This window comes from Daucus carota, chromosome 3, assembly GCF_001625215.2.
Source record: "Daucus carota subsp. sativus chromosome 3, DH1 v3.0, whole genome shotgun sequence".
NCBI classification, from domain to species: domain Eukaryota; kingdom Viridiplantae; phylum Streptophyta; class Magnoliopsida; order Apiales; family Apiaceae; genus Daucus; species Daucus carota.
In genome coordinates, this window is record NC_030383.2 from 48,870,739 (window position 1) to 48,891,315 (window position 20,577).

The window sequence follows — 20,577 nt, forward strand, 5'->3', positions numbered from 1 at the left end:
ATTTGGTAAAATTACAATATTACCCTTATGTAAATTGACGATACTGCCCTTCATCCCGTTAACGGAAAACGATATGGCGGCAAATAAGTACCATGAGGTACTGCTGTGGACACGAACTAGACTACGTAATTTATATTACTCCCAATTTTTTCCTCTTTCGCGGAGACTACAAGAAACTAAGAAGTTGAATTTTTCTGCTCGTTTCGGTTTTCGAATTACCGATTTATTTCTATGGCTTTGATTTCATTTGCTTCTGTTAGTTTCACTTCACCTTTGATCAACAAGTCTCAGTTTTGTGGTTCATTTCCCGTTGGAATTGGATCAGCGAGAAAAAACCGCGGAGTTAAGTTTTGTAGAGCTGCTGCTTCTTCTGCTGTTGTATTTCCGCGGCTCGATGCAGATGATTTTAGGCATCCACTAGATAAACAGGCAGGTCCACTCATTTTTTTCCTTATCACAATTTTGTGTGTGTTATGTTAGACTACATATTTCTAAACCTCGTTATTTGATTCAGAATACGGTGTTATTGCGAGCAATTCCAGGTCTAAACGATATCGGAAAGGCCTTTTTAGGTATTATCTGATTCTGAATTCTTCTTTGATATGATCAATGATGTTGTGATGACTTGAATATGACTTTATATCTCCATGTTGAACTTTATGCAAATATCGCATATATTTAATTTATTGCTCCTCATCACTTTTTACTTGTTGGCTCTTTAGATCTCCGATACAAAGGTTCAATTTGCAATATGTATTACAGTATTAGTAGTTAGATGTACAGTTTTACAATTCAGCTAATAGAGTAAACAATATGAACTTGGTCAACCAAAAGTTTATTCAAAAATACAAACATTCACAGTTAAGAGTTAATTATATATTTGTGTAGAAGCTGAAGGTTTTCCATCTACTTTTTAAATTGTAAAGGACACTATTGAAAATTATATTAGTGATTAGTCCTGTGATATTCTTTTTGGTTGAGATCAAATGGACATAAATTGAACAGGGTAAAGTAGAATTAATACATTAGGATCATAAGTATCTACGTACATGAACCATATTCATATTTGGCATTTGTCTAATTTTCAAGTTGCTAATTATGTTGACCTTACTCCAGTCACATCTGGTGTGATTCAGAACTCCAGTTTGATCTTTTTTCAAGTTCCAAAATTGGGTTATTCCCGTCATGCCAAGAGTTGCTTCATCGTTAAACTTCTTTCTCAAACTATGGTTGCAGGCACTATATCAGAGCAGGTCATGGTTCTTGAGAATATAGGGACATCAGTTCTTGTTTCAGAGAATCAGGTTAGTTTCTGAGTAATTGACATTATTTAGTAGGTTTAGGGAACAATACAAAAGCTTCATTTTCCTTTTGGACATATCTAGTATTCTTCATAACTTCTGTATGCTCCCAACAAGCACCTGGTTCAGGTTCACAATAGATAAATGGTTCTACCGGTTGTTCCTTGTTTGATAATCCATTTAGGAAACAAATTGTCATTGAAAGTACAAAATGACAATATTTGCCTTACAACTCTAATTTGTTGGGTCAGCTTTCTGAACTTCATCATTTAATGGTCGAGGCTGCTGGAATACTGAAAACTGAGGCACCTGATCTTTACATTCGTCAAAGTCCTGTACCTAACGCCTATACTCTAGCCGTCAGTGGTAGAAGGCCATTTGTTGTTGTTCATACAAGCCTTGTGGAGCTTTTGACCAGAAAGGAGCTGCAGGTGATTCTTCTCCCTATACTATGAGCATGCTTTATATATTAATACTTCTATAAAAATATTGTTTTTATTGTTTTTGGCTTTACACAATCAATTATATATTCTCAACTTTATGATACAATATAATGTAATCTTATGAATTTTATAAAATCAGGCTGTTTTGGCACATGAGTTAGGTCACCTTAAATGTGACCATGGTGTATGGCTGACAGTTGCAAACATTCTTACCCTTGGGGCCTACAGTATTCCTGGTATGTACTTTTTTTCTTCAGATGCTCATTCTCTCCCGAAAAATCTGTCCATGAAGGTATAATGTACTGAGATTTTCTTAGTGCCTAGACATAAGGTTCAATTTAGGATACAGTAGGCCAACGCAGGTCCCTGTAAAAGCTCTTTTCATTCTGTTAGATGTATTCAAGGTTTTATTCTGACAAGTTCTGAGATAATGCCATTTCAATTGGCTGCACACAAGTTACAAATTACGAAATATGAATTATCTCTCTTATTCATACTGCAAAGAGCAGTGTTGATGTATGCATATGTAGAAGTGTGTTTTGCTGAGCAATGCATACACCAAATGCTTGAAACACCTATGATAAGCTTATCTAGAGTTCCTGTGATATCATAAAAGATGTGTCATCGCAGTTACTCTGTAAGCACGATTCTGAATGATGGTAATTTTTTTACCTCTCTTACTAGGCTTTCAAAGATTAATGTAAAACATACATGTCAAATTTGGTTGATTTTATATTTACTCCAATGTCAATAATTCACATTCTGTAATTGTTGATTTATTCTGCATATGAGTCTTCTAGTTACAGGGCGCTGCAGTGAGCCCTGTATCATTTAAGATAAAGTTAGATTTTGCAACTTGCACAAATATTCGGATTTTATAACAGTACAATCTGTTTATGAGCAGGGCTTGGTGGAATTATAGCTCAAAGATTGGAAGAACAACTATTCCGTTGGCTCCGAGCAGCAGAGCTTACTTGTGATCGTGCAGCTCTCCTTGTTGTTCAAGACCCAAAGGTATAGACTACTAAAAAACTGTTTTAGTTATCTGACCCAATCTTCTTCTTGAAGGATATTGGTTTTTACTTTGCATTTTTCTTGTAAAAAATCCCACAAGAGGTTGTCGTCTCTGTACTGATGAAATTAGCTGGGGGCTGCCCATCTTTGGCTGATCAACTAAATGTGGATGCCTTCTTGGAGCAAGCTCGCTCTTATGACAAAGCATCTTCAAGTCCAGTTGGCTGGTATATAAGGTAAGTAAAAGCAAAGGATAAAACATCATAAGTTTGAATATGTGGTATATTAAAGAATTTCATATCGACCTTCAACTTTTCAGAAATGCTCAAACAAGTCAACTCTCACACCCACTTCCCGTTTTACGTGCTCGTGAGATTGATGAGTGGTCCAGAAGCCAAGATTATATATCTCTTCTGAACAGTGCAGCTCGGATCAACGGTGTACAGAAAGTATAGACGGCGATGGCATTGAGGTTGATACAATACATACTGGACAATTGTTTATATCAATGGTTAGTTTCTAAAACCCTCTCTGTACCTTTTGATTTTGCATATATCTGTACCTAAATATTACCAAAGTAAACCTACTCCATAGGTCTAGCGACTACCATACTTGGTAGCCCGGTAGCAAGAAGCCAAGAAGTATCTACCACTTATTTAATATCAATATCTCCTTAATAACATATGGCGATGTAATATAGGGGCCAGATACGATTTTAAAATCGCCAGCTAATTCAGACTTTTAAAATTTTGACACGGAAGATTAATTCTCTTGCTTTTTTGTTTATCAGCAAAATATTGGAATGCAGACACTAGTGCCGGAGATGAAGTTCTTATTTTGTGCGACTTTCTCTGTGTCTGCCTATACTATACAGATTACCATTTGGATTGGCAATCTTGCATACTAATTTGCCACTGTTTTAGATGTAAGCAGGTGCCATATTCCTGTATAGAGTGGCACTATGCATGTATATGTAGATGTTGTATATAACTTTCGAAAAGGATTTAAGGAAACTATAATTCTGGAAGACTTTCTTGCTAATTCGCAGTTCCCTACATCTCCATTGCTTTCTTGCACCTGTAGTGTCAAAAATCAGACCTATTACATATCGCTGTAGCTAGGGTAAGCACTTGAGCTCAGATTGTCTAAAGAGTTTAAATCTTGAGCGGGTGGGAACTCAGTGCAGGACTGCGGAAGGCTTTAGTCCCCCTGAAATTTCACAAGGGGGAGCCAATGCAGGAGTACAGAGGGCTAAAGCTCTATCAAAATTTCGATACATAATGTTAAAGAACTTACATCTGTTGTTTTAGCTTAATTAGTAATGAAAACTAGGTACTAATAACACGTGGATGTGGTTATTCTAAGGAGCTATGTTGAAAAGGTGTAAACGTTTAGGTTCTAACTTCGCACAAATTACTCCTCTCAAGGAAACCTCTAGTGCTTTGTTCTATCCGTCACTGTTCTCATATTCGACCAGCTTAATGTATGTCCACCTGTCTTTTCAAATCATTGGTCTCGTGATATTTCTGCACTGACACTGCACTCTACCTAGTTGTCGGTCCAAATTCACAGTGTGCTTTATGCTTTCCTCGCCAACTATCCCAACTGATATTTCTTTTGGGTTGTCCTCGAACCCAAGGAGAACCACTGTTGGCTTGTAGACAAGAAATGTAAGGGGTATCGAATATCGATTATTAGTGATGGACGAGACAGAGAGAGAAATATATATATATCACAAATAGTATAAGAGCAAATATTTATATTATCATTAATGACATATAATGTAACTAGTGATACATTTGATATAACTGGTGCCAGAAGTACAATGGCTTAATGTGAAATCCAGTGCTTCATATAAAATACAGAACACAGATGATAGACAAAATGTCGATTTAACTGTTACGTTACTACCTTAGGCCGGATCTCAATCCCTTGAATAACGAGACCCCTTTTCCAGTTCAATTTTTTCACTTCCCTCAAACTAATCTCCAGTTCCGTGTTCTCCAAGTCCTTGTTATAGTACTCGGCCAATTCAACTTCCAACCATCCGTCTTTCCTTATCACTGGATATCGATTTTCAGCAACTTGAGACACAGCAGCTTGAGGCCTTTGTTGTTTGGCTCTAAATCTATGGAACAAACCCCTTCGCCTAGGTAAGGTGGTAGTTCCGCGTTGAACCTCAACACTGTGATCCAGATAAACAATGCGGTTCATGCTGTCTTCGCCAGAGATCCCAACCGAAATTTCTATTGGTTGGTCCTTGAAGCCCGAGAGGTCTCCTGATGCCTTATAGACAAGAAATGTTGTGTAAGCGGTATCTGGAGACAACAACGAAGTGTCTATCTTTCCACAAATTTCAAACCAACAAACATCCATCAGCTCTATAACCTTTGTGAATCTTGATTCGGGATCCGATTTCCAACTCCAGTACAGAGGAGAGTCGCCCCATGTTATTTGGAGCTCACTGGCGGCTATCATAAAACATTTCTTCGCTGTTGGCTTGTCCAGGGAAAAGCTCAGAGCACCGTTGTCAATGACCAAAGGCTGATCACATAGAAATATATAAAATTCCTTCTTAGAAGCTGAGGCCAGCATATAATGAAGGAGTCCCTGATCATCAGGCACAGCCCTGGAAATGAGTTGTTGATAATCCGATGGAAGGAATCGCTCCCAAACAGCATCAGAATCAGCGATCACACGGACACTCGAAGCTACTAGTCTCAGCCTGCAGGCATCCACAGGTGTAGTATAGGAGATCGAATGTGCTAGACATCCTTCAGGTAACATGTAGAAATAATCAATCTTTTCTTCTTTACCTTGGTTAGCCATATGTCTTTATATGAGTTTGGATCAAGAGTTGGAGATGTTTATAGAGAAAGAAAACCAAGAAATCTTAGGTGCTAAGGATTCTGATCCAAATAGCTTGACTGCTTAAACATTAACAGCGTTAATTTTCACGAAACTTCCTAATCAAAATAGTTGTTAAAGATCATTATTTTCAAGCGTGAGTGGATAGGCACAAGTAATATACGAACGTTAGTTTAGAATATAATACAGTATCTTTCTCATTTTAACAAACATGACAATGATGTTACAAGTTACTTTTTGTTAAAACTATTGACACTTGTGTTCATGCGGTTGTTAGATTTAGTTAAATAATAATAAGGTCCAGGTCCCTGTCATACGTATGTCAGGTAGCTGTTAACCAACAACGTCCAACGGTCAGGATTAAAACAAAAGTTTAATATGTTTAGCGTTTTTTTACTGGCATATGTATGCCAGGGACCGCTGCCCATAATAATAAACCTCTCGCTAATGTTCAATATTTGTTTTTCTTTTCTTAATGTAAATACTGGCAGATGTACTATCTTTTTCAACGGTACAAATTGTGCTTGGTTGTTAGAAGTTTGAAATTGAATGGAAGATTCTTAAGTTCCCAAAGGTCGTTTGGCGAGTCCTGTAATTCTCGTCCTGTTATCAGAAACTTAAACGAATTAAATTGTTTAATTTGATAGTCATATAATGATCTTGCAGTCCCAGAATATTCGTACACAATGAATGAATCAAGTTACCTAGGATTTGCAATTTTGCATGCTCACCGAAACTAAGATGACATTTAACTATTTAAAATATTCAAAGTCATCATGAATATAAGTATGTAATTAAACACAACCACCTCAGTCCTTAAATCATGGTATTGTAAGTTGGTTTCAAGGTAGTGGAATTACCTCCTCAAGTCGACGAAACAAATGTTGATACTTTAAAGATTTCAATTATTAAAAGTTTACTACAGGATAGTTGTTTCAGAGCATTCGAAAGAAAAAAACGTGGTACTTGAGATGAAGTACCGTGTGAACATTTGCATTTGTACATAAACTCTAGAAAGCTGATTGAAATTGCTTTCATATCTAAATTCACTAGTGGCAAGATAAACTTTCCTTGGTAACAAGCTTAATTCCCCTCACCCATAACTCAGCCATCTCAAGTCCACCTTCACACAAAAAATGTATTTCCTTGTTCTTCACTGTTATGACCTTAAACAATCCAGGTCTATCAGAATCACCCTTGCTCTGCCTTAGCCTTTGAAATTTATTGCTTGATCCCACTTCCGCGTCTTGGCATCGAACGTTTCTGCACTTCGAATTGCCCCACCTCAATAGTCCTTCAGGCTCCATCATTTTGATGACTTTCTTATGTGGAGCTCCTCTTCCTTCTTTGGTGTGTTTCCAAACATTGGCACCGGTCAAGACCAGCTTGCGAGAAATCTCGTCAAGTATCACTCGTTCCACATCATGTCGTGTAAAACCAGCCTTTCTCGCAAGTGAAAGTGCTGTCTCATCTTTTGCATTCTTAGAATTACAATGTGCTCCGTGGTAAATCAAAAGTTCACACATATCTGTATGGCCTTCTCTTGCTGCCCACATTAGAGGTGTGTATCCATCCCCATCAAAATCATTTACATTGTAACCTCTACCTACCAACAAGTTAACTGCATTTAAGTCTCCCTGGCGAGCTGCATAATGTAAAGCATAAAAATATCCGCCACTGCGATTGCCTCTCTCGAGGGTAAATTCAAGCATTACCTTCTCCAATAGATCATAGTTGGGACTCAACTTTGAAAGTGTAATTGCTGTTTCACCAGATTTATTGCTAAGCTTTACATCTGCCCCGGCATAAACAAGTAAACGAAAGGCTTCAACATGACCTTCCATTGCAGTAATCATGACTGCTGAAAAACCTTTTTCATCCTGTTCATCTAAATTAATCTCTCCATGTTCAAAAACAGCTCTCAATGCTTGTACATCACCAGACCGAGCTACAAACAAGATAGGTGAAAACACATAAGCTTTGCACGACCTGAGAACCCTTCCAGCCTTCACTGTATCTAGAAGAGCTCGTTGGAGACCACAGTACCATTGATTTGATCCAGCTAATGAACTTGCAGATACGCCAGCTAGATTAACCAACCCAAAATCAGCACCGGCTTTTGCCAAAACACGAAGACAGTCTTCCTGCTTATATCTAACACATATAATCAGAGCAGTGTCTCCATCATCTGTTGGTGCATTAAGATCACAGCCAGAGTCAATGATGTGCTGAAGAATAGTTGATGATCCAACACGAGAAGCTAAGTGCACTGGGCGTAAATCGGCCTTCTCAAATGTTTCAATCGGGGCTTCTATGTGAGCACCGGCATCTAAAATAAACTTGGCAGCTCCTGTGTTTCCACAGAGAATGGAATGGTGGAGGAGACTTCTTCCAAGGTGGCGGGTGTTAAGGGGTAGGTGTTGGAGCAGCATGCGCAAGATTGTCCCACTAGTTTCAAAAAACTCCACCGCCAACCAGCTGATGGGATAGGGATCAGCAAGTCCTGCACCCACCCTGATCTCTTCACCTGTACACATATCCCATGACCATGCTCCTAATCGTACTTCAATATCTGTGTTTGCGCCAGCCTTAAATATTTTCCATCACAAGAACAGAAAGATCTTTATTATTTTTCTGTATACTGAAGTCTGAACAGATAACTGATTATAACAAATGAAAAGACAGGTGCTTTGATATTATATTTTCCTCAATCTTAAGAAATTTAATGATTTCAATGCATACCCGTATAACATTTATAATTATTGAAATGCTACCTCTGTAACGCGTTCTCGGATAAAAGTGTCCAAGTGTCAGATTAGGCAATTGTTTGAAATATATACATGTTTTTGGGCTAAAATTAGTGTCCGAGTGTTCATGCTCATGTTCTAGTGTCAAGTATCCACCGTAGGTACTTAAAACTATATTAAGAGCTGGGGTAACACAGATGTCAGGATCCTGGTATAATTTATTGCACGATGCACATGATCTTTAAAATCTTTTGGCATATAGAACATATGTTACCTTGAGGGGGACCACAGTTCTTTCGATATATTATGACTTTTATACTATTTCTTCTTACATGCTGATTGCTTATAAATATCCTTAGGATCTATACACAATTAAATTAAATTGAGTAATTTTCTGAACTATTTTGTCATTCAGGTGGTTGCAATAGTCCTTTTCATTGTGATTGCTGATAAATATCCTGATCATTTAATGTAAAAGTAAATTAATTGGGTAACTTTCTGAACTATTTTGTCCTTCAGGTGGTTGCAATAGTCTTTTTATGTGCAGACAGTTTTTAGCTATAAAATATTTTAAATGAATATAACCAGGAAACATGACTATATTCACTGAGATGCCATAATGGCATCATCATAAAAGACATGACCTTCTGAGATCTCAAGAAAGTGAATTGAATGACATTGAATCTGGTCTACAAGTTTAAAAGCTTACCTGTAGCAACAGATCTACAACAGAGACCTGCCTACTAACAATAGCAGCTACAAGAGCCGTGCAATCAATATTTGCATGCAAACACGGTTTCGATGATCTGAGCAACACACGACTGGTTGTGTTAGCATCCACACCATTCTGTTCATTTTAGTAAAGAAAACCATGTCAACATTGCAAAATGAAGATCCCCTATAAATCACTGGTTTTAATAAGAAGTCTCTGATTGACACAACCTTCATTACCCAAAAGCAGTAACAAACTCAAACATTATTGGTTGTGCACATGAAAGCATTGGTTATATGTAATTCAACTATGCCTGATTCCGTACAAATATTCAACCCACAATTAATAGCTGCATAAGAATTTTTTGTGGTTGCAATTTGTTCTGTTTATTTCACAGATTTAAGACGAGAAATTCTCAGTTGAGTTAAACTACTCGTGGTCAGATATAAAAGCCATTCAAATAATCAACGGATTAGATATACTAGTTTGGATTGTAGTAATAATAATGGTTATCAGTTTGTTGCAATGTCTTTTTAAGTTTGCAGGTTAAATGATAAATAATTGTTCAACAACCAATATGAGTATGCTTAGAAAGTATTTACCTTAATGAGAGTATCGACGACATTCACAAATCCTCTGCTGCATGCATTGACAAGAGCATGTTGGGCAATGTGGGGCCGAATTAGATCAGACCCCATAAGCAGTGCTGTGGATGTTGCATGTCCATAGCAGCTAGCCTCTAAGAGAGCCTCCTCACAAGCCAGTTGGCATGCCCCAGATTTAAGTAGGATCTCCAAAATCTTAAGGTGACCCTCTCTTACTGCTGCTGTTGTCGAAAAGCCCCTGAATAGTTTCTGATTTACATCGGCCCCAGAACTCTGTAATTGTTTAACAAATATATATATGAACTGATCAGACAATGCTTATGACAAAAGCACTCTAAATCATCTCTTTTCGTAATTATTTTGACAAATATTAGTTTCTATTTTAGTCTTCCAAGACTATAATTATTGAGCTGCCATGTGTGAGTTTTATTGGATTCTTCATAATATGCAGGCAACCATAACCACAATATATATTTACAGGGGACATGACTGATGTAGCAGACATTGGAACATGGAAATCCCGTTTGGAAGGACATATAGGAAATGAATACAAAAGTGAGGGGGAATGTATCCTCTATACGTGCATACTGCACTGTTCCTTGTAGACTTGGACAACTCAGATTAGCATGGCCTACACAAATTTGCATTATATGCAGCTTGCTCAATGTAAAGACAAGATACTATATTATAGGAATAAGTTACGCTATGCTCAATGTATAGAGCATGGAAAGATCGTTTTTTAACCATCTCAAGGCAACTAGGACAGATTTAAGCTGCTTCTTCTTTCTAAATCATTGGAGTTTAAAGAAATAAGAAATTAATGTAACCACTTTCATTAGAGTCGACGGGTTAGACCTCCGTTAAGAAACTTCATAATAAGAGTTTATTTAAGGAGGATTCTAGCATAAAAAACAGATGTTAGAAATATGAATTAACTTAAACAAATGGCAGCTCAGATATCAAAAAAATTGCACTAGAACACTGAAGGTGGCTAGGAAAGAATTAACATCTCATGTCAGAAATAATAAGGAATTGAAGCCAATAAGCTGATAAAAATTACAGTACAGATATTGAAGCCAATGAGCTAATTAAAATTTCAGTACAGATAATGAACATATGTCGATGTCGGCCAAGTAAAAATGATGAGCTTAGAAAGGAGAGCTAGAAGATATAATCCCCTGCCTAAATCTAGTTGAGGCTAAATTTACAAAACTTAATTAGTGATGCATAAAGTTCACAATATAATGTCATTAATTTAACCTACAAAGCATTAACAGTTCTCAGTTCTTTGAACTTAATAAACTTTCTAACTCGAGTAAATTGAATCGATGATGTACAGTAATGTACAGTATCATTAAGATATATCCATAACAGTCACAAGCTGCATCAATATTCAATTAAGATGATGCTTCTTAAGTAGAGTAAATTTAGAACAGTTATTTGAATTGATAGGTTATTTCAATTACAATGATGCTTTCTGTACCATCAATATTCCGAACAAAAACAGAACAGTTAATTAAAAAAAAACATATATAACGTGTTTTCTTTCCAAGATCGACAACAGAGCTCCTAAAATAGATATCCAAACTCAATCAGTTCTCCAGATAGTAGTAGTCCTTTAAGTAGCAGTCAGTCACCTGAAATCTTATTTGTACTTTAAACGCAAATGCGAGAAAAATTACATGATTTAATCATACAAAAATAAAAAATAAATTCAACACCCCAAGCCAGACAGAGAAATTGTTAACTGCCGATAAATAATAAGCTAAAATCATGACATGCAAATTTTTTAGCAGAAAAAAAAATGGAGAAAAATCATAAAAATTCAAAAAAAAACAGATCAATATAACAAACTCACCAGAAGTCTCTTGACAAGAGCTACATTTCCGTTATGAACGGCGAGGAACAACGGCGTGACGTCCGTCTTAAACTTCTCCGACTCGAACCGAATCTCAATCGGCGATTCATCGCGACAAATCATCTCAGCTTTTCGAACATTGAGCCACACAGCGCCGACGTAATTAACATCTACCGACGGATCGGCGATACAATCAAACGCAGAGGCATTGTGGCTAGATTGAGCTGATTCGAGGAGGCGTTGCGAAACCTCGGCTTCGTAGTCGAACGGAACTACTTGCTTGCCGCCGCCGCTTGCGTGGCCAAACACCGTCATTTCAGGCACTGTAGGTGGTGGTGCTGTACTGCTGTTGCAATGTGTTTCTAGTGTAATCTCTCTCGCTTTATGATTCTATATACATAGTGTGTGTGTGTGTGTGTCAGTGTGTGTTTTTTATAATTCTATATACATAGTGTGTGTGTGTGTTTGTGTGTGTGTTTTATAAATAGAAGGGAGGGAGGGGTGTAGAGGAATGAAGTTGAATCAAGTGAGCGCCACAGACAAAATAGAAACAAGTGAATGGAACTGTGTACTGTGTGTGCTGTGTACTGTATGTGCGGAACTTCTACTGCTGGTTTTTGATTTTTTTACCGTGGTAAATAAGGCATGTACTCAGCTTTTTATTGCTTTTGTACTTGCATCCTAAATTTGGCAAATATTGGGGTCATTTGGATGAGGTTAAAATAAGTGTTTCTTGCTTAAAATAAAAAAGTATAGTAGAAATTAAACAAGTTAAGACTTATAAGTAATTAAAATGTTTGAGAAATAAGCAAAGTGTTTGGGAAATAAACATAAGTCCTCAAACAAAAGTTAGCATTCCTAATTTTTATAAGTGCTTCTTGACATTTTACACAAACGGTCTTCTAAGTTATAAACCAGAAGTTGGGCTTAATAGCGTAAACAAAACGCCCCCATTCTTATAATTGAAAGAATAAGCTTTCAATAACAAATATAATTCCTTTGTAGGAAGTTCTGGAAAATTATTTTTTTATATATATAAAATTTATCATACTTTTTACTTAAAACATATGTGTATTGTGATTAAATTCAAAAATAAAGGAAAAATATGTATTTACAGGAAAAAATTATAAAAAACTATTTACGGAACATGTGTATGTACAAAATATAATTGTTTTATAATTATTGTTCCATAATATTCATAATATTATCTATTAAATCTTGATATGTTATTCAAAGAAAAAATAAGTTTTTTTCGTATCCTTATGAATCGGATAATACAATTAATTGATATAAATAAAATGAAAAATAATTTACAGAACAAATAAATATGACCAGATGAACAAGTTATCATTTGAGTCCTACAAATACGAGCATAGACACCTGAAGACCTGGTGGCTGAGCAGACTGATCTGGTTAACTGAATGAAATGATAATAAACTATAAACTTCAGGTTTTATACGTTTGTATGCAGTTTCAGCATGATAAACTGATAAACCGAAATGATAAGATTATATGGAATTTAATAATTTTTTATGAGGATTTAGAAATTTAATTATTTTAATTAAATCTCATTTTGAATTAATTAATTTATCATAATCTTTTCTATCTCTCACAAATCCATATATTTTCACCCATGAATTTCATTCTCAGTTATGTGATTTCAGGGCGTAAGATGTGATGTTATGGATCACTGATCACTGAATCTTTCGTCCGCATACATAATGTTAGGAATGAGTTTGTTCACGGTCAGTTGGATTCGGATAGATTACATGAGAATCGGAAAATGACTGATTCAAACATAAATTTCGGTCAATATTTAAACTTTGCATATTTTTTATTCATATCAATCTAAATTAATAGATTGAGTACCCTTTTTTTTACTCGTATCTGTTTTGTTTTTTTTGCAAACCAGCATTCAGCAAAATGTTAATATTAATAATTTATGTTCAAAATTTGTTGATTGCAATTTTAATGCTAATGTTAATAATTTATGTCCAGAATTCATATATATTCACAATTTTACACGAGGCTATTCACAATTTATATTTATGATTCATATATGTAATTTTACTACACGAGACCAGTATTCGCTTGATTTGTCCATTGACTTATTCGTAAGTACTAGAGTAACTATAGAAAAATAATTAGGCATGTGCTCGAAAGGGAGCACGCGAGGGGGAAAAACCGAGCTGCCGACTCTTTTTATGCTTGTTGTATGGAGCATATAATATACTAGGTAGTTATTTATTTGTCTTAAAATCCACCCCAAAAAGCCTACAGCTCTAGAAAAGAAAAATATTTTACCTAGACGAGTATTTATGCTTTATCTGTCAGCTGATACTTTAAAAGTAAAATAACCCCATAAATATATTTAGGAGAAACAAAGTCATGATATTGTAAAACCGGAAGGATTGCATGCCGTCTAGTTAAACTTAAAAAATAATTTATAATTTAAAATAAACAGGTGAATTAGGTAAATAACTGTTTATTTATAAATTTTTAAGATATTTTAATCATGCGACTTATAAATTATTTAGGTATTTGTATAATTTAAATAAGCAGAATGTTACTAGAAATGAAAATAGAAAGGTGTGAAAAATTATGAGCTTTTTCTTCGTCTCGGTGCTTCCTAAAAATATTTTTGTTAATTTAAATAAACAAATTAAGAAAAGTAGAAATTAATTTTTTTGACGGAAATAAGTTCCTCTTCTCTCGCCATGACCGAACAAGCAGTATATTCAATTTTAATTTGATTATGTTAGTTCCAAATTTCTGTTTGATGCGTATTTTTACGAGTTCCAATTCTGACTTAGTGCTTGTTTGGTTGACATCTAGATATATAGGAAGTAGAAATTCCTAGGAATTAGGATTTGAAGAAACTGTTTGGTTGACATTTATTGGGGAAGTGTAAATTCCTTGGAATTTTAAATGCCTACAAAACATAGGAATTTATTCACCTAGACCCCCCTTGGTAACTTGAACTTCCTGCAGGAAGTTAAAATCTATCAATCAACCAAACACAAATTTAAACTTCCCATTTATTATAATTTCCATGATAATTTCAAATTACATAGGAATTAACTTCCTATTGGTAACCAAACAAGCACTTAATACTTGTTTGGTTACCGATAGGAAGTTAAATCCTATGTAATTTGAAATTATTAAGGAAATTATAATAAATGGGAAGTTAAAATTTGTGTTTGGTTGATAGATAGGTTTTAACTTCCTATAGGAAGTGCAAGTTACCAAGGGGGTCTAGGTCAATAACTTCCTATGTTTTGTAGGCATTTAAAATTCCAAGGAGTTTACGCTTCCCCGATTAATGTCAACCTAACAGTTTTATCAAATACTACTCCCTCCATCCCATTTTAAGTGTCCACTTTGCCAAAAAAAAATTCCCAAAATATGTGTCATACTCTTTAACCCATGTAATTTTTTACTAGTTCCAATATAGTATTAAATACAACCAACAAGCCTTTCCTAAATTCATTAATGCATTAATGTAGGGAATATGAATGTATAGTATAATTTGAAGTGAAGAAAGGTCAAATACACGGTATTCAAGTAGGAGTGATGCTATACGTAATTAATATTTATAAAAACCAAGGTGAATAGGTGTGTGAAGATAATGATAAAAACATCACATTAATTGTTTCTTTAAGATGTGTGAAATTTGCAAAATGGACACTTAAAATGGGATGGAGGGAGTACTTCTTAGGAATTTCTACTTCCCCTAGATGTCAACCAAACAAGCACTTAGTTTTTTTTTTTTTTTTCCCAGAATTCTGACTTAGTTTTACTTGTTTGTAAATGACATAGTCGGACACAAATAAAATGGACGGAAAACAAAATCTTCCGATCCATCCGATACAGTACTAGCATTAGCATGTGTCCTGCATTCACTTAAACATGAGTGCACGGAAGACAAAGTTTTAGTTAATTGCTGCTGCTCGTTACCGGAATTAAAAATGGCAACATACACGTGAAGGCATTTGTGTTGAAAGTTGAAACAGTTAATGTTTTCAAAATATTTCAAACTGCAAATACTACGAAGCTGCTATAACTAACTTCTTGTCACCCGCACTCGCAAATTCAAATTTTGCATAAGAAATTTAACACCTTTTGTGGGGATTTTTTTAATTTTTTTATTTTTTGTAAGGAACACCTTTTGTGGGGATTGAATACTCAGAGTTTATACCAATTAAGAATTGAACTCTCATGTTTAAAAGTTCGTGTCCAAACTTTAGTTCCTGATTCCAACCCCATACCCCCTCTTCAACCAAACGACCCTTTAGTTCTCTATGTATTAGTCTCCTCTTTTGGTGGTATTCCACTTGATGTAAGATATCCCGAGAAATTAATGAATTTTGTTTATCAAAAAAAAAGAAGACATATGGACAGTTGAGGCTCTCTTTTTAAGAGCATGATACTACTCATTAGGGGTGTACACGGGTCGGTGAAACCGACCGAACCAACCCAAACCGACCATATTTCACCCGAACCAATCCGAACTTTTTTGACCCGATTGATAATTGGATTAAAAAATGAGTAACCCGATTTAATTGGGTTGGACACGAGTTTCGGTTTTTTTTAACCGATCCAACCCAACCCGATTAAAAAAATATTAAATTACATATAAAAATTATTCACCCCACCCAGTAACCCATAATATGTTAGCCTAGTTTATTTAACTAATTGTTGATTTGTTTTGATCGAGCTTAACTTGAGATCGAGCTTTAATTGTTTTGGTCAGTAGTGCAGGTTTTTTAAGATGTTACAGTGCTTAACTCATTTTGTATATAATTAGGTATTTCACCTGCTTGCTTGCGTACATTCATGTAAAGTTTTATCTTATGATGTGTCGAAATTTGGTTTTGCTAGATTATGAAAAAGAAATTATTTTATATGTCATAACCCGATCAAACCGATCCGAACCAATCCGAACCGAAGTAATACAAATTGGTTTGGGTTATGAATTTAATTTTTATGGTTTGGATTGAGAATTTGAAAACCCGATTTAATTGAATTAGGTCGTTAAATTTCTTTAATCCGCCCAACCCGAACCGTGTACACCCCTGCTACTCATCTTTGAAGGCGCTAGGAAGTACCGAACGTCTTGACACCATCATTGGGCTGGACTCCTTCCTAATGTTAAAAATAAATTTTTTAGATAGCTCTGTGAATAACAAGTACAAATGAGAAAAGAGAAACAGGGCCTTCTTTGAGTTTTCGAGCTTATTTAGCTATTTGGGTTGCTCTCTGGTCTTGGCCCAATTGGCGAGTAGACATGCGCTGATGCCTGATTCTAGCATACAGCTGTGTGCTGCAAGGAAACCCATAGTGGATACAGTGTCAAATTTGAAAGTTGCTCAAAAGAGAGACTAACGGGTAATGAACGTCACGATAAGCTCTTAAATGATTATATCCGTTAAGTTTGTGTTCAAATTTTTTAGTACCATATTATAATCGTAATGCTAATTCTGACAAATTAGTAGATCCAGCAGCAAATTCACGTGTCTTTCGTTTATTCTAATTTGAAAAGTGCAAACACAACTTTTCATGTTCATGCAAATAAGTATTGTATTGGTATCAATAAATTGTATACTGTTTCTTTTTTGGAGGTACCATTAATTGTCTACATTCTTAAAATAGCAATTTTTTATAATATAAAACACTATTACACCCACTACTTTCTTCCACTATCTTCATTTTATAATAATATAAACACTATTACACCAACTACTTTCCTCCACTAACTCAAATCAATTATTAAATATAAATGAGTCCCACCACTATACCGACTTTTCATCCAACTTTATTCATTTTTTACCCAATTCCTTGGTCTCCGTGTCCCAACCATTTGTATACAAATGGCTAGGACGGAGGGAGTAGGATTTATACTTTAATTTAAAAATAATCTCAGTATAAGTTAATTTTCTTTTACTTGATCGATTTAATTTTGAGCTTTTTATCAATGCATGAAGAATAGAGTGATTTATAAGTATATATTTTCTGCAAATAAACAACTGTTTTTGTTTGTTATCAAAGAAGACATGAATAAATTTTATAGTTATTATTATTTGATTTGATATTTTTAACATCTTAAAATATCAACTAAAATGACCCAGAAGGATACAATTTGTTGATAATTATCCAGTTATTTATTGTGGATAAAAAAAATGAAAACTATGATTGATGAGAAAAAATAATAAAAAAGTTTGTACCGGATAAGTTGTAAATATCAAAAAAATTATTTAAATTTATAAATACGAATTACTTTTAATTTATAATTATATTCTTATATATAAATAATACTGATATTTTTTTTGAGATAATTTAAGTGACCTGAATATTACTGTATTACTTTACTACTACTACTATTATACAGAAATTAAACATGCGAGCCTGAAAGTGAATGTATGCAGCAGCCTTGCATGCAGGCTTGCACCCTCGTAACTCGTTCGCTCCATCAAGAAAAACTGAAAAAGTAACGGCACTAGTAACGTGATGAGCTAGAACTGAAAACAAAATTGATAAAGATCCCATCCTCTCAGTGTCCCTCCCCCTGGAAAAGCGAATGGCTAGTCAGCCCTCAACACAAGTCCCGAGTTCACTCTTTACAGCACAGCTCGCAATTTTATACTCGTATAAATTATTTTACTCTTTTGTTAAACCTATAAATAAAAGTTATTTCAAAAAAAAAAAAAAGAGTTATTTCAAGTCGATATGTTACTGACTCGAATTTGAATAACAAATGTTACTCGTTATGAAACTCGAGTTGAGACGAGTATTATGAGTTTCCACTCGTTAAACTCGAACTCGACCCGTTAAAAATATATATATATATAAATTCTTAACATTTAATGTGTAAAAAATAATATCCTTATGTCATTTTTGATATTTTCATGACAATATTAAAATTAGTAGATACCACATCCATATGGTTGGATCGTCATTCTTTTTTCTTTTTTTTAAAGATCAATTCGAGACTCGACTCATTTAAATTAGTAATAATTCAACTAGGTTTTTTTATCGCAAAATAATAATAATTCAATAATGAAAAACCATACCAAGTCGACACGTATAATCGAAATTGAACAGACGCATGATTATATCGATGTTGAATATTTCCTTCTTGGACAGGCAATCAAGCGATTTTATGAAGATATTTGTATATGCTCGATCTTCACGCTATTGTTATGAGCAATCGACCATAAATGCATCATCATACACATTTTTATTACTGAATGTTTGAATCAACATCATAAAATCCTGCAGATTTGTAATCTCACACATAATGAAGAACAAAATAATCCAACTAAAAACCAAAATTTCACAAGGAGAGATTAGACAAAATGCGGATAAATTGGGAACTCATTGAAGCAAAAAAAAAATGAATTAAGAGCAATAAAAGAAGACAAGATCATGCCTTTTCACCGGTGAAAGCCGATGGAATCCCCTCAGATAATAGATGCGGCTAATTCAAGGATCGGAAACTTTTTTTAGGATTTTTTTAAAGAGAGGGTGAACATTGTTAGCTAATACTTCCACTACTTGGATCGTAAAATTTCACAGCAAATATATATTTATTTTTTGAAATTTTTGTAATATCATTAAAACGGGTAGATCCCAATCTATGATTGAATCATCATGAAATATTCCCATCCATTCAAAACTGAACTTATTTAAAGTAGTAGTAAATCACTAGTCTGCTATTAAAATTTCACATCAAATATAATTTTTTTTATTTTATATATATTGTAACATTATTTAAATGAGTATATCCCAATATATGAATGCTTGGATCGTCAGGAAATATTTTTAAAATTTTCTATATTAAATTAATTTTAAATATTTTTTCCCATTTTCAAAAAAATCCATGACTCAATTCGACTAGAATTCTTCGCGAGCAACTACAACTCGACCCAATTGTTAATAAACTCAAGTTTGAAAACCAAATAGAGTTCAATAAACTTAACGATGACCAAACTCGACTCGTTAAATGAAAACTTCAAATCAAACTCGGTATACTCGACTCGATTCATTTACATCAATAATATTTTTTTGCCATGAATATTTATTCAGTATATATTAGCAAAATAAGATCCGATCAAAAATATTTTCCAAGCTTGTTTAGAGTCAGAAAGAGCTATATGTTACTGTTAAACACCTTTTTTATATTGTGTTCAGTTAGATGGAATGGAAGGTGGAGAGAATAGAATGAAATACTACAAAGGAGTGAAAGAAGAAAGTATGAGAAACTAGTGAATAAATATGAGTGAGTTTAATTTTTTATGATAAAAAGTATAATGAAAGAGTGGATTGAGCATTTTTTTCCCAAAACATTGTGGATTAAATTTTTTAGTTCAAATAGTTTTCAAATCAATAGAAAGAATGAATGTTATAATAGATATTTTCTCCAATTATCTTAATTTAGAAAATAATTTTATTTCATTATCCCGGTTCCATATGATCCAACGGAATAACACCTTATTTTTTGGGATTTGATAAATAAGTTCCAAACTTTATTATTTAAGCTCCGGTTCAATTTTTTAATTATTCAAATGGCATTAATATCACTAATATGGATAAAATATATGGAGAAGACATCGGTAAATATGATATAAATTCAGAATTGAAGCTTAAATAGTAAAATGTGAAGTTTATTTATCAATTTTCTTTTTTTATACCGATCGCACCAAAATAAACATCGGATGCTTTTGTTCCATGTATAACATGTTGTAAACTTGAAATATAGGTCCTAGGAGTGCCTTTTTCTCTTTTCATATAATTCCATTTTTTTTTTGACTTGACATATAATTCCACTGCATGAGCAACTTTTGAACATGTCATTGGATGCTTTCATGTGTCCATATCCAACTAGAACATCTTCTGAAAAAAGTAGGTTCGGTGAGTAATAAACGCACAAGCCCCATAATAATTTGAGTCGTTGATGTTAACATATACTCCCCATCTGCTTGTTTATATTGGAAACTAGGATTCGCACGTATTTTAAAAAAAAAATTAAA

General features: G+C 34.3%; 3 protein-coding genes across 4 annotated transcripts; 1 reads left to right on the top strand and 2 right to left on the bottom strand.

Annotated features, from left to right (window-relative positions):
* Positions 1-109: 109 nt before the first annotated feature.
* On the top strand, positions 110-3,809 carry LOC108214522 (plastoglobule-localized metallopeptidase 48, chloroplastic). Of its 2 annotated transcripts, XM_017386544.2 has the most exons (9): positions 111-429; positions 515-572; positions 1,237-1,304; positions 1,553-1,732; positions 1,884-1,980; positions 2,649-2,758; positions 2,861-2,994; positions 3,078-3,269; positions 3,549-3,809. In XM_017386544.2, exons 1-8 carry the CDS (start codon positions 232-234, stop codon positions 3,211-3,213), a joined length of 981 nt encoding a protein of 326 aa, XP_017242033.1. In that variant the 5' UTR covers positions 111-231; the 3' UTR covers positions 3,214-3,269; positions 3,549-3,809. The 2 variants fall into 2 exon arrangements, with proteins under 2 accessions (XP_017242034.1, XP_017242033.1); XM_017386545.2 differs by lacking the exon at positions 3,549-3,809 and having other exon boundaries at positions 110-429; positions 2,859-2,994; positions 3,078-3,217.
* A 687-nt stretch (positions 3,810-4,496) lies between these two features.
* LOC108213223 (putative F-box protein PP2-B12) lies at positions 4,497-5,732 on the bottom strand. Its single transcript, XM_017384993.2, has one exon. The coding sequence runs from the start codon at positions 5,585-5,587 to the stop codon at positions 4,658-4,660; it is 930 nt and encodes a 309-aa protein (XP_017240482.1). The 5' UTR covers positions 5,588-5,732; the 3' UTR covers positions 4,497-4,657.
* Positions 5,733-6,495: 763 nt separating this feature from the next.
* On the bottom strand, positions 6,496-12,003 carry LOC108211309 (uncharacterized). Its single transcript, XM_017382872.2, has 4 exons — positions 11,549-12,003; positions 9,688-9,963; positions 9,083-9,220; positions 6,496-8,214 (listed from the first exon to the last, which is right to left on the bottom strand). The coding sequence occupies exons 1-4, from the start codon at positions 11,861-11,863 to the stop codon at positions 6,676-6,678; spliced, it is 2,268 nt and encodes a 755-aa protein (XP_017238361.1). The 5' UTR covers positions 11,864-12,003; the 3' UTR covers positions 6,496-6,675.
* Positions 12,004-20,577: the final 8,574 nt, after the last annotated feature.

Coding starts and splice junctions, on each gene's coding strand:
- LOC108211309 (XM_017382872.2), bottom strand. CDS start 11,863: ATGACGGTGTTTGGCCACGCAAGCGGCGGCGGCAAGCAAGTAGTTCCG. Junction 9,964..11,548: donor CTCTTGTCAAGAGACTTCTG/GTGAGTTTGTTA, acceptor AAACAATTACAG/AGTTCTGGGGCCGATGTAAA. Junction 8,215..9,082: donor TTGTAGATCTGTTGCTACAG/GTAAGCTTTTAA, acceptor AAAATATTTAAG/GCTGGCGCAAACACAGATAT.
- LOC108214522 (XM_017386544.2), top strand. CDS start 232: ATGGCTTTGATTTCATTTGCTTCTGTTAGTTTCACTTCACCTTTGATC. Junction 1,305..1,552: donor TTCTTGTTTCAGAGAATCAG/GTTAGTTTCTGA, acceptor TTGTTGGGTCAG/CTTTCTGAACTTCATCATTT. Junction 1,981..2,648: donor TGGGGCCTACAGTATTCCTG/GTATGTACTTTT, acceptor GTTTATGAGCAG/GGCTTGGTGGAATTATAGCT.
- LOC108213223 (XM_017384993.2), bottom strand. CDS start 5,587: ATGGCTAACCAAGGTAAAGAAGAAAAGATTGATTATTTCTACATGTTA.